Source organism: Paroedura picta, chromosome 17, assembly GCF_049243985.1.
Source record: "Paroedura picta isolate Pp20150507F chromosome 17, Ppicta_v3.0, whole genome shotgun sequence".
Taxonomy (NCBI): Eukaryota; Metazoa; Chordata; class Lepidosauria; order Squamata; family Gekkonidae; genus Paroedura; species Paroedura picta.
In genome coordinates, this window is record NC_135385.1 from 20,064,713 (window position 1) to 20,076,897 (window position 12,185).

General features: G+C 53.2%; 1 protein-coding gene across 5 annotated transcripts in view; it reads right to left on the bottom strand.

The window, feature by feature from the left end:
* Positions 1–7,949: 7,949 nt before the first annotated feature.
* DNAAF8 (dynein axonemal assembly factor 8) overlaps positions 7,950–12,185 on the bottom strand; it is a 55,829-nt gene continuing 51,593 nt past the window's right edge. For all 5 annotated transcript variants that reach the window (XM_077316577.1, XM_077316575.1, XM_077316572.1 and 2 more), the window contains exons 31-32: positions 10,332–10,401; positions 7,950–8,136 (exon numbers count right to left, since the gene is read on the bottom strand). In XM_077316577.1, the coding sequence (XP_077172692.1) occupies positions 8,056–8,136; positions 10,332–10,401 (151 nt within the window). In that variant the 3' untranslated portion in view covers positions 7,950–8,055. The remainder of the gene's footprint in view (positions 8,137–10,331; positions 10,402–12,185) is intronic.

Below are 12,185 nucleotides of genomic sequence, written 5' to 3' on the forward strand. Positions count from 1 at the left end.
AAGGGCAAGATCCAGTAAAGCCTTCATGGAAGCCTGTGTGGCCAGAGAGTGGGAGGGTGGGGTGGGGAGAGGAGCAGCCGGTGTCATCTGCTCGGGGGGTGGACAACAGTAGGTAGAACAGAAGACATGTCCCACCTTGGATCAATCTCAGTTCTCTCAGAGTTCTCTCAGCCCCACCCACGTCGCAGGGGAGAGGAAGGTCAAGGTGCTTGTAAGCTGTTTTGCGACTCCTTCAGGTGGGGATGAGCGGGGTATAAAACCCAGCTTGATGTCATGGTTAAGAACGACGGCTGTTGATCTGGAGAGCTGGGTTTGATTCCCCAGTCCTCCTCCCCTCATGCAACCACCTGGGTGACCTTGGGCTAGTCACGGGCCTGTTAGAGCTGTTCTCACAGAGTAGTCAAGCCAGAGCTCTCTCAGCCCCACCGACCTCCCAGGGTGTCTGTTGTGAGGAGAGGAAGGGAAGGCGATTGTAAGCCACTTTGAGACCCCTTCAATTAGTGAAAAGGGGTACTAAAAACTAACTCTTCTTCTGCATGTGCCCCATCAGAGCACCATCAAATGGAGGTGGGAAAGATGTCCCCCAGGTTGCCACCAAGACAATTGGCAGAACATAAAGCTGAAAGCCCCCAGAGTTCCCAGATGTCCATCTTGACCCTGAGATGTGACCCGCGCTGCCCTGATACAGACAGCTGGCTCTCCATCCTTCTCTGCCCTGCTTTCTTCCTGCACTCTCTGATCTCGTCTCATTGGCCTTTGGGGGCATCTCTCCTCTCGCTCTCCACAGCTCTGTCGCGGAGCGATAACGGCGCCCCTTTGAAGCAGGGCAACCAGTCTATCACCCCACCACATTTCCGTCTGTGGAGGTGCCATCCTTTTGCCGTGACCTCCAGCATCAATCATGGTGGGGGTAATGAACAGAGCACTTAAAAAAACTCCTTGGTCCAATATATTAGTTGTGTATATTTACACACTGAACATGCAGCATAAATATTGCTAAAGAGAGCCAGCTTGGTGTCGTGGTAAATAGTGGCAGACTATAATCTGGAGAACCAGGTTTGATTCCCCACTCCTCCTCCACATGCGGCCACTTGGGTGACCTTGGGCCAGTCCCAGTTCTCCCAGAGCTCCACGCCTCTTAAAACTGAGCTGTGCAGCGTCTCGCCCGAGTGACAGCCCGAATGCGTCTCCTTCAGCCCTGGAAAGGACACCCGCCCTCCCAACTTGATGCTGTCTGCCGCTGGTTCTGCAGAACAAGGCTTTCTGGCACCCTGCAGGCCTCGGCTGGTCTCCATGGCAACTGCAGCTGCCTGGGCTTGCTAAGGCTATGAAAGATTCACACTTTGCGTGCAGCTGAAGCACCAGACGTGGAGGAAGGGAGTGGAGATCTCCTTGCAGGCCGTAATCCGAGGCACGGGCCAAACAAGGTTCAGCCTGGGATCCTCGAGGCTCAACAACTTCAGCAAAAATTGAAACTTCCGACCATGTGCAGAGTGCCTCTGGCACATCACTGAGGTACTATGCACGCACCCCTCCTAGCGCACTTGCTGTTGTCTTTATGCATCTGATATGGGAATAGTATAGCAGTCTGTAAACTGAAGAACAGGCTCAAAGCGTTTGCGAAGAACCAAACCGGTTGCTGAAAAACTGGCTCTTTGTTCACGAACGGCGAACAGGCCATGAGCCGAACCAGCGACTGTTCGAGCATCTCCACACCCGAATGAGAAAAAAAGCCCAACTGGTGCCCAACAGCTGACCTGCAATGACATTTCACATTTTCACAGTGGGAATGATTGGCATGCCGCGGGGCTTCCGAACGCGGCTGTGTTTGATCGCTGACATGTATTATATACAAACGGTTAGCCTTTGTGAGATCGCTCGCTAATTATCGGTATTTGTATTTCATAGCGCTTGGCAGCTGACAGCTTTCAAGAGTTCATATTTGAAGCCTGCCAAAAAATCAAAGCAGTCAGGTGGCGTCGATGAGTCATCCCCTTCCTCCAAATTTGAAGCCAACATTTTTCATATTCAACCGACTGGATGAAGCAACTGGAACCCTCGGTCAAAGTGGAGCATTCAATGGAATTGGTTCCACTGCACACATGTCTAGAGCAGGAGGTTCCTCCTCCATCAGTCCAAAGTTTGCCGCCATGGAATTCCTGCCCCATGGGGATCCTTCTTGCCGGTCTTTTGACTCAAAAGTGTTGGACCGATTGAGATCCAACTCTTTTACAGGCAATCGCCACAGCTTAATATTTAGCAACTGCTAAGGTAGCTTTCCAGTCCTCCTCTACGACAAACTGCATGGTTATTTTTGAGATGACAGCCTACTAAAAGGGAGGATAAATACCTTTCTCTCAAATCAGACCAGATTTCAAGCTGGTCACACCCATGCTTACAAACTCTGTCCAAACATGCTACGCCTGCAAACTGACTTTCCAGCATGGCCGAGGGAGAAGAATTTAACCCAGGGATTCTTTAACGAGGGATTGTTAGGCACAAGGAAGGATACATGCTGTGCCCTCTGTAAGGTAGTTGCTCTATTGTCACAACCCTCTCCGAAGGACAGGAAACCAAGCCCTGATGTACATATTTTTATCACCCTAACCTTTGGCGTCTATTCGTATAAGGCTGTCTCTCCATAAGATTCAGCCTTTGTCGGTTCAGTGGCGGTCCTCGTTCTGACATGAATCTGGCCTCTCGCCCTGAAGTCTCAAAATCTCGATGCCACCCACAGGCCACCGAGCTCTGTGCCTTGACCCACTTAGTTCCCAAGAGGCGGCCGGAGGCAGGAGGCTGATGAGACTGTAACCCCCGCGAGCCGATGTCACTGCGGATCGTCGCGTCGCTGTCGAATCCTGCCAAAATGCATTCGGGAACTGAAGGTGACCCACTTGGAATGCCTTGAAGAAGTGAAGGCTGCGGGTCTAAGGGAAAGGCAATGAGGGATGTCTCTTGAACTCGGGGCAAGCCTGCTGCCCTTCTGCCAATCAGCCCTTTCTTCGGGTTGTCTTTCAGGGCCCCTTCGGCACGCGAGTGAGGAAGGAGGCATAGAAACAACTGTGAAGTGATGCCTGTCCTTGGCTGTAGGATTTCTGAATAATAACATTGTCTACTGACACAGATGACCCCTTAACTTCATATGGATGACGTGGCCATCTGGATCCAACACCACAGTAACGTCAAGGCTCTACTGTAATGCACTGGACATCGGTCTCCCCACAAAATCAACCCAGAAACTCCAACTACTCCCGAATCTTGTAGCTCGGCTATTAACCAGCCCTGGTGTACTACCCTATTTTATGTCTGCGGTTCTCTGCAGAGATCGGCTCTCCGAAGAATGCAGCTGCTTCGGACAGTGGATGACATGGCAGGACATTCCGTTTGAACCCGTTCCTTGTCCATCAAATTGAGTTGCCAGCCATGGGAGAGTCTAGAGTAACCTTTCTCAACTTTTGTTTACTGTTGAGAACTCCCTGAAATATTCTCCAGGCTTTGAGAAACCCCAGAAGTAGCGCAGTCATGCAGGATATAGTTGGGAAGGAGAGCTGTGGACATGCCCACCCTGGGGCTCTCCCAGCCTCTCCAGACCCAACACTGACCATTTAGGGAAATGGGGGCAGGTCATCATGACTATATACGGTCCTATCATCCGATAAAAAGTTAAACAAAATTAAAAAAATATATTAAAAATTAATTCCCCCAAACCCTTCCAGAGCCATCATGAAACCCTGGTTGAGAAAGCCCGGGCTAGGACAAACTCTCTTTGCTCAGTGAAGGTGCCCCTGCGTTGACAAAATCAACAAACCGTGGAGAGCGAACCAGCTTCGCCCCGGCTTTTCTCCAAACAAACCGCTTGGCCCGTCCAGCTGGCTCATTTTGACCGGTCGTCAACCCCGACACAACTCTGTGTGTGCCCAGCAAGCTACGGGCTTCCCTGCCCAAGAAAGGGAGGCGGGGAGGCAGAGAAGCCGATGTCATTTGACATAATTTTTAATCTAAATTCCATTGCTTCCCCTTTCTTTGGCCGGGCAGCAAACAATCGGGCTTGTTTTGTTCTCTCTCTGTCTCTCTCTCTGTCTCCGGCTTTCATAATCTAAATGAATTGTTTGCAAGACGAGGCCCGCCGCAGAAGCAAACAACATTCCCCCTCCGCCAGTCAAAAAAATTCTCCTCCTCTGCTCTTGCCAGTTATTAAAGTTCTCCCTGACTCAAGGTGGCCATGGTGCTTGCTTCGAACTCAGAGCGGAGGGGCAGAGAGTAAACGGGAGCTTGGATGGGAGCGAACCAGATGACTTTGCCGGCCTATCCGTGGGACACTATTACGGGCGAAGGGGCTCTCTATTGTTCCGACCCTGGAGAATGAATACGGTTGAAGTCTAAATGGCTTCCTTTCGCCCACGCCTCCCTTTTCTCACCAGATACAATACCTGTTCTCTCGTCTCCTGGGAATAAAACCTTGAAACTCTCTTGAAACGCCTCCATCGCCACCCCGGTCTCTCCTACCATGTCAGACTCTCCCACGGACACGTTTCCCCCCTCTCTGCGCTCGCTGCTAGAATCCACCTTGCACGGCTGTGGTTTCTGGGCCGGGGTTCTTCGACAATCTGCATTTTTTCTCTCGCCTCCCACCTACGCTCCGCGGAATGCTTCCGAGAGAGCTTGCAACATTCCAAGGTCACGGCGGTCCAGCCGCACGCTAGCCATCCAAGCGTCGTGAAATCGCAAGCAGCCAGCGATGGAAAGTGTCCGTTTCAGGCCAAAAGAAAGGACACGGGGGGAAACAATCCAAGTCCCAAACCTGTGTGAATTGGATTTTTTCAAAGTCTTCACTTGATGTCCCTCAGCCCGCAGAGGTACACCGGGCAGCCTCTCTTGCAGGTTGAGTCCAATAGAGCAGGGGTAGTCAATCTGTGGTCCTCCAGATGTTCATGGACTACAATTCCCATGAGCCCCTGCCAGCATTTGCTGGCAGGGGCTCATGGGAATTGTAGTCCGTGAACATCTGGAGGACCACAGGTTGACGACCCCTGCACTAGAGCGTTTCATTTCTGATTTATGGATTTCATGGGGGATGCTAATTGTCCCCTTCAGGCGTAGCTGCATGTTTCAGGAGACAGACAGGAAGAGACTTGCACAGTCTAAGAAATCTCTCTAAAAGCAGCAGGGATACAGTGGCCCTTCAGGGACGTAATTACTGGGGCATAGATTTATGTGGATTCAGAGCTCATTTCGTCAGACGTTGGGTCCCAGGTCGTGGAAGTTCATGCCACAGTAAAACCACTAGTCTTTGGAGGTGTTACTCAGCTTCTGCTTTTGCTGTGGTTCCCCCCCCCCATTGGGGTCTCGCATTTGGCAGATTAGAGGCATTGGTAAACCGCACAGATGTTGATTAAAAAAAGATGGGGTGGAGATTTGAAAAATACAGCAGCGGAACTTTAGGAGTGTTCAAAGTGCATCCACTGTCTCAGTAACCTGAAAGCCAGCCCTGCTAGGTAGGACAGTGAGACTAGCTCCAGATAGTAGATACGGGAGGGTGCTGGAAAGGGTTTTAAATCACTTACGGCAACCCATAGAGCAGGCTTGGCCAAACTGTGGCTCTCCAGATGTCCACGGACTACAATGCCCCTGTGTTGGCAGGGGCTCATGGGCATTGTAGTCCATGGACACCTGGAGAGCCACAGTTTGGCCACCACTCCTGCCGTAGCTTTCTCAAGTCTAGAGACATTCTATGCAGAGTCCCTGGTGTCCCTGTTCAACTCAGCTCAGCTTCCGAAATCTGACGAGATCGGTCTACCTTGGCCCATCCAGGTTAGGACAGATAGACTTGTTCAAGGCCTCCTAGTGAATGAACCACGGCCCAGAGTCTTTCTTCTTGGAAGTTCTTCTTGGGGTGAATGCTCTGTTCGTTTCTTCAGCCAGCGTCCCATCCCACGCGGAGGAAAAAGCCAAGGACCCGAGGAGCGCTTTTGCTTAACGCTCGGAATAACACGATGCCGATGTTATCTACCTTATTGCAGCGTCTGCAGGTCAAAATATTTCTCGGCGGTTGTGTCGCAGGAAATAAAGCTCCTGTTTCAATAGCAGAATCCAGGAGCAACCCGAAGGCTACCGAAATAGGTGGCCGGGGAGGAGCTGCTATAATGCCCATGGGCAAGGAGCACAGCCGTGTCAGGAAACAGAACCAGCACCCATAACGGGCCCAAATGAGAAGCCACCTAGTGTGTAAGGGGGTAGGCTCAGCGATCGAGCATTTGAATGCCGCTCAAGAGGTCCCTGGTTCAAATCCAGGTGCCCCCCCCCCCTGATTTCTTTCTTTAAAGGGGAAAAAAAGTTTGCCAATGTAGTTTCACCACTGCTGATTTCTTTTCTACACTCCCTTCTTCCAAAAGGATCCAAGCGGTTCAAATTTACAGACGAGTTTTGTTCCGTTTCTGCCCGGAAACGAATCCCTGTGTCTTCTAAGGACGCAGCAGCCATGCCAAGGAGAGAAGAAGAGAAGTAAAATTAAAAAAAATGTTTCCTGGCATGCTGCCTGTGTCCTTTCGAAGATATAAACTCGGCAGCCAAAGCGTTCGCGGTCGTGGTGGAGCCGTGCCAGTTCCGAAAGCCCCTCTCATCGCTGTACCCTCGACTTCCCAAAATTTGGCAGGGGATTGCTTCTTGTGCTGCAGAGTTCAGCGTGGCCCTGCCGTGCTTGGAAGGGAACCAGCAGTGGAGACTCTGCCTGTCGGTGGCAGAAGAGGGAGGTGTTCCCTGGATCGCGAATGCAAAAGCAGAGCGTGCTTCCAGGAAAACAGCAGATAGGGCGTGCTCCCCACGCTTCAGTCACCCTCGTCCCTGGCCAAGTTGTCTTCCCCAGCCGGGGGGTGGGCGGATCTCCGCGGGAGAAGCCTTTCTCGTCCCTGCCATCTCCACTCTGCCGACGCTCACGCACCGCACTCGCCAGCTATGGGGGAAACGGGAGCCCTGAGGTTTTCTTTTTAACGCTCCAAAGCGGCCACAGAGAGGGAAAGCAGAAAGAGCGCCTGAATCATCGTGAGAGATGAAGAGTTGGTTCTTATATGCTGTTTTTCTCTACCCAACGGAGGCTCAAAGCAGCTTACAGTCGCCTTCCCTTTCCTCTCCCCACAACAGACACCCTGTGAGAGAGTCCTGATATTCCTGCTCGGTCAGAACAGCTTTATCAGTGGTGTGGCGAGCCCAAGGTCACCCAGCTGGCTGCCTGTGGGGGAAGCAGGGAATCGAACCTGGCTTCCCAGATTAGAAGTCCGCACTCCTAACCACGACACCAAGCTGGCTCCCAAGGCTGTCCCAAGGCCATCCGCTGTGGTGGGAAAAGAAGATGCCTACCCCCCGCCCCAGTGCCCAATAACAACGTCAGGAGGGTGCCACCACTTCTGCCTCCACAGGCGTTGCAACCCTGAATGCTTCTCTGGAAGCTGCTTTTAGGCGTTCGGCAATGCACCTCCTGAGCAAGAATCCCCCCCCCCACATTGCCTATGTGGATCCAGATTTTCTGCACAGCAAGAGAGGGGGCACACGTGAGGCCACACGGGCCAACCTATTTGTGAGCGACGATCTGGGTGAGACCGACAATGCATCTGTTCCGGATTCCTGTTTCCCGCAGGGCTCATGCTGATTCCTCTTGGAAGCATTTCAGTGGGGCAGGAGGGCAACGTCGCTCTTCTTCCCCAAAGCGGTAGCTCAGGGGGGCGCTGCGTACCTCGTGTGACCCGTTTTGAGTCTCCGTGGAAAAGGGGGGCATTAATAATTACGAAAGCAACAATTTCCGGGCGGTGATCATGGCTAACTGCCACGGAGGGGCCCTTCCACGAACGGGCCTTGCCCCCTATCAAAGCCACGCGAGTCTGTGATTGTCTCCCCCTCTGATTGGGGCTGGTTAAGTCTCCCAGGCCACAGACTCACTCGAGCCGCAGACACGAGACGTCAAAAGCTTTCCGAATTGGTCACTTTATTAAACACAACTGGAGACCTGTAACCCTCGAGATTAAAAAAACAAACCCTGCAGTTTTGTGGGCGGGCTGGTCCGGGCTACGAGGAGCCGTGGGTTTCGATTTGATGGATGCTGTCCGTGGTCAGCGAGTCGAAAAGGCAGCAGAGAAGCTCCTCGGCCTTGGGAGAAAGCAAAAACAGAAGAACTGTGATGGGTCTGGAGACTTTGCACTGCTGCCTGATTACTAGCTGAGCTCATTTGGGCTGACTGGCTTGTCCCACCATGCCGATCTCACCCTTTTCCGCTGCTCCAGACAGACAAACGCTCTGTCTTGATCTACCCCGCAAGGCTGTTGTGTGGAAGGCACCCCCCTGGCCAAGCTGTTTGCCCTTCCACGACCCCTCTGAAAGGGGTCCCATAAAAATACGATGCTCTAAAGCAGCATAGTTTTAAGTTCTACTTTATGATCTGTTTTAAATGGTATTAGATTAAATGACCATATATCCTTTGGTCTCTTATGGAACGACTCCAGATCACTTGGTCTGAACGACTGATTGGTCCCGACCCCCAGGTGGAGAACCACCGATCTAAACAATCCATAGGAGCTCCGGAGCAGCCCTGTATGCACACTGCTCGGAGTCATGGGAGGAATATAACCAATTAAAATATTTGTTATGTTGTTAGTTGCGAAGTCGTGTCCGACCCATCGCGGCCCCCTGGACAATGATCCTCCAGGCCTTCCTGTCCTCTACCATTCCCCGGAGTCCATTTAAGTTTGCACCGACTGCTTCAGTGACTCCATCCAGCCACCTCGTTCTCTGTCGTCCCCTTCTTCTTTTGCCCTCAATCGCTCCCAGCATTAGGCTCTAATTAAAATAACACACCCATAAAACCCTGCTTTTTGAGGACCCTGCTTCACGGCACGGGCTGCCCTGGCCCTATTGGTTATTTCGGGCGGAGGACGGAAGAAGGGAGTGCTGGCTCGCCCGTCGGCAGGTGCAACCCGGTTGCAGCTCTTCAGCCTGAATGCTCAGATTGGCAAAAGAGCTCCCAGGACGCAGGCGGCTTTCTGCTGGAGGCCAGATAAGCGTAGTCTCTTTCCGAGACACTTCCCAGGAACGCCGCAGCTGTGCCCGGATGAGCCATTTCGAGCCGGCCGGATTAAAGATCTCAATCAGATCCTGCTATTTAACTCTGCTGACACGTCTAATAGCGTATTGGCCCCGACCGCAGAGGCCCAGTTGGCCGTTTCCACACGCTTTTCTGATGCGAGGATCTCGTGGGTTTTCTTTGAGGGACGACCCTGGGAGGCTGTTACTTCTTCTGTCTTGGGAGGGGGGGGGGATGCAATGATTTAAGGCTGCCTGCATGCCATAGTTATATAAAGACCCGGATGTGCCTCAGTCCACAGGCTCCCTGTTGGTGCCGTCCCCTGTCAAAGATTCGAGTCGGCACGAAGCAACCAAAACGCTTCCGATAACAAAGAAGCGCCCCCAAAGGAACGCTCCAGAGTCGAGATGCCACAACAGCCAAGCCCAAATTTCCCACCTCGTAATCTCTGGGCCTCCTTCCCAGTTCTGTCTTGTCTGGTGACAGGTCCAGCGGGTCGCTGTCTTGGTCCGACAGCTGACGGCACCTTTAAGAACCCACCAAGCTTCACTCCGGGGAGAAGCTCACGTGTGCCTGCACACAAAAGCTCATGCCTAGAACTAGATTTGTCGGTTTTAAAGCTGCCGCCAACCTCAAGATATCTGTTCTGATACCTAGCAATAGTTAGGAGCCACTGCAAGGGTTTCTGGGGCAGGGCAAGCTCTGCCCCTCACAAGGGACACCTGGCGCACATTCCACCTTTCTCCCATGGAGGGACTCAAGATGGCTCACACGGTGGGACTCCCAAGAGGGCTCTCCCCCCGGACGTTGCCCGGGCCCAGCAGGGAATAACACCGGAGAGGTCACCGTTAGCGTGAATCAAGACCCTGTCTTTCCCTTGGCCTGTTTTCCGCCCTCTTCTAATTGTGTTGATTCTGCTGACCTCCCGAGCTCTGGCAGGAGAGCCCAGGGTTACCGGGCTTCTAGAACATTGACACCCAGCAATTATTTAATAGTAAATCTAGCGGTTGCAAAAGCCATGTTGCCAATTCCTCCCCCCCCCCCCCACTGCTGCTGCCTCTTTCAACAGAAATTGCCTGCAAGCCAAAATGGAATACATGCAGCCTTTTCAGGTGCGGGGACAGCATCAAACCACCCTTAAAAGCAGAGGAGCGGACCTGGAAGGAAAAGTTGGCCATCCTCTTAGAATGAGCAGCAGAGAAGAAATGGGAGAGAAACACAAACACACGCACACACGGACAAGCCACCGGAACGCGGAACTTGCCTGCTTCTCGGTTTTGGGATAAAGAAGATGCTGCACGCCACCCAACGCGGGCCGTTTCGGACAGTAATCGCTGTTGGGGGTGGGGAGAAAAGAGATTAAGTTAAAAAAAAACACACCGAAACTCTTGTTAAAAGGTGCAGCCTTCTTCAATAAAGAGATATCTTGTTTATAACAGTTCTGCTTATTGGGAACCTGGGCTCGGATCCCCGCTGCGGCTCAACCGGGTGGCTGTGGGCCAATCGCTTCTCCCTAGCCTACCTTGCAGGGTTGCGTATACAGGAAGAAAGGGGGACAACGACGCAGTGAAGGCAAATCACCCGGTGCTTTCTAGAAGCAAGGCTTAACAACGGCTTGGCTTTCTGTCCACCTGAGCAGCATTCTGCTGTCCTTCTCAATGCCCGAGGCACGATCGGCACAGATCCGGTGACCTTTTGCAGAAACGGCTTATGCCCTCCCCCTCCCTCCCGCTCAACTCCTCTTATTTGGGGCAACTGTGTCTCTGGGTATGTCCCCTGGCTGCTGCCCAGCACTCCCCCGCAGAAAGGGAACAGAAAAGCGAGCACTCCCGCGTGAAAGACAGGCTCGGACTTGGAGGAAACGGCCCGGCAAGAAAGCTCCCGAGAGGCTGGCGTGTCCTCACCTGACACGGCTCTGTGTGTGTGTGTGTGGGGGGGGGGGGGGCTGATGGAAAGAATTAATAGGCTCAGAAGGGCTGAAGGGAAGGCCTGCGTAGACAAGGCCTTCGTGGCGTACCTGGCGGCCTTCCCTGCCACCTCCCGCACGGCGTTCCCGGAGTCCTTTGCCGCGCCGGCTCACGCGAGCAAAGGGCCTCTGCAATAAAAGGCGCCACTTGCACACGGGAAGCCGGTGTGTCGGGACATGGGGCTACGGCTTATTCCCTGGCCTGCTGCTTTTCGGGGCTCCTTGGAAGAAGGCCTGTGCTGGTGAAGGACAGAAGTGTGGGGCCCTTACCCTGGTTAGCCTGGCTTTTCTACGGTTCAGGGCAGGGCGGTTCTCCGTTTGCGTCGAGGACCTGAAGTGGTTAAACGCAAAGCGCCCGCCGTTGATGTAGAGATTTTCACAGCCCTGAACTGAACACGGTGATTCCCCCCCTCTCCCGGGAAGCGTGCGGCGGATTCTGAAAGGGAGCTTTTCTTTTGCCGAACTCCCTGTAGCTATGCAACCATCTGTGGGCTCTCTCCCTCTCCCTCTCTCTTTCAGCACCCCCTTTTGCGTCCTTGAGAGAGTGGCTTTCCGCTTAGCCGCCGGGAGCCGGCTGCAGCCTCCGAAAACTAAGAGCCCTCCGAGGGCGCTGACTCAGTGGCTCAATATCGATAAATAATGGACAGGACCTTGGCTTTGTGACCGAGGAGCATCGGGCCCTCAGGAGGTGGGAGAGAGCGCGGGATCGATCCGCATCGGGGAAAAGAGGCCCAGGAGAGATTGGTGCAGCTTCATCTCTGTTAGTGCTGGGAACGGAGCCTCCCCATTCGCAGGCAGTCAACCTCCGGTGCTGGAGATGAGACTCGTGACTTGAGGGGATTGGCCCGCAAGCTGTTGGGGGGGTTGCAAAAAGACCGAGACAGGGGAGCAAGCCCCAACCAAGTGTCCCGAGCTGGTGCCCAAAATCAGGTCTAATTGGTCCGTTGTGGGATGTGTTTTCGGTGAGGGGCTGTGGCTCAGGAGCATGCAGAAGGTCCCAAGTTCAATCCCCAGCATCTCCAGTTAAAAGCCCAACTCATTGAGTTGCACGGCCAAACCAGGGTTCCCAAGTCTGTGCTCAGCCCGCTGACTGAGACGCTGGAGTCCTCCGGACTCCAAAGGAGGAGACGACGGCCGCGAAAGATGCAAAAA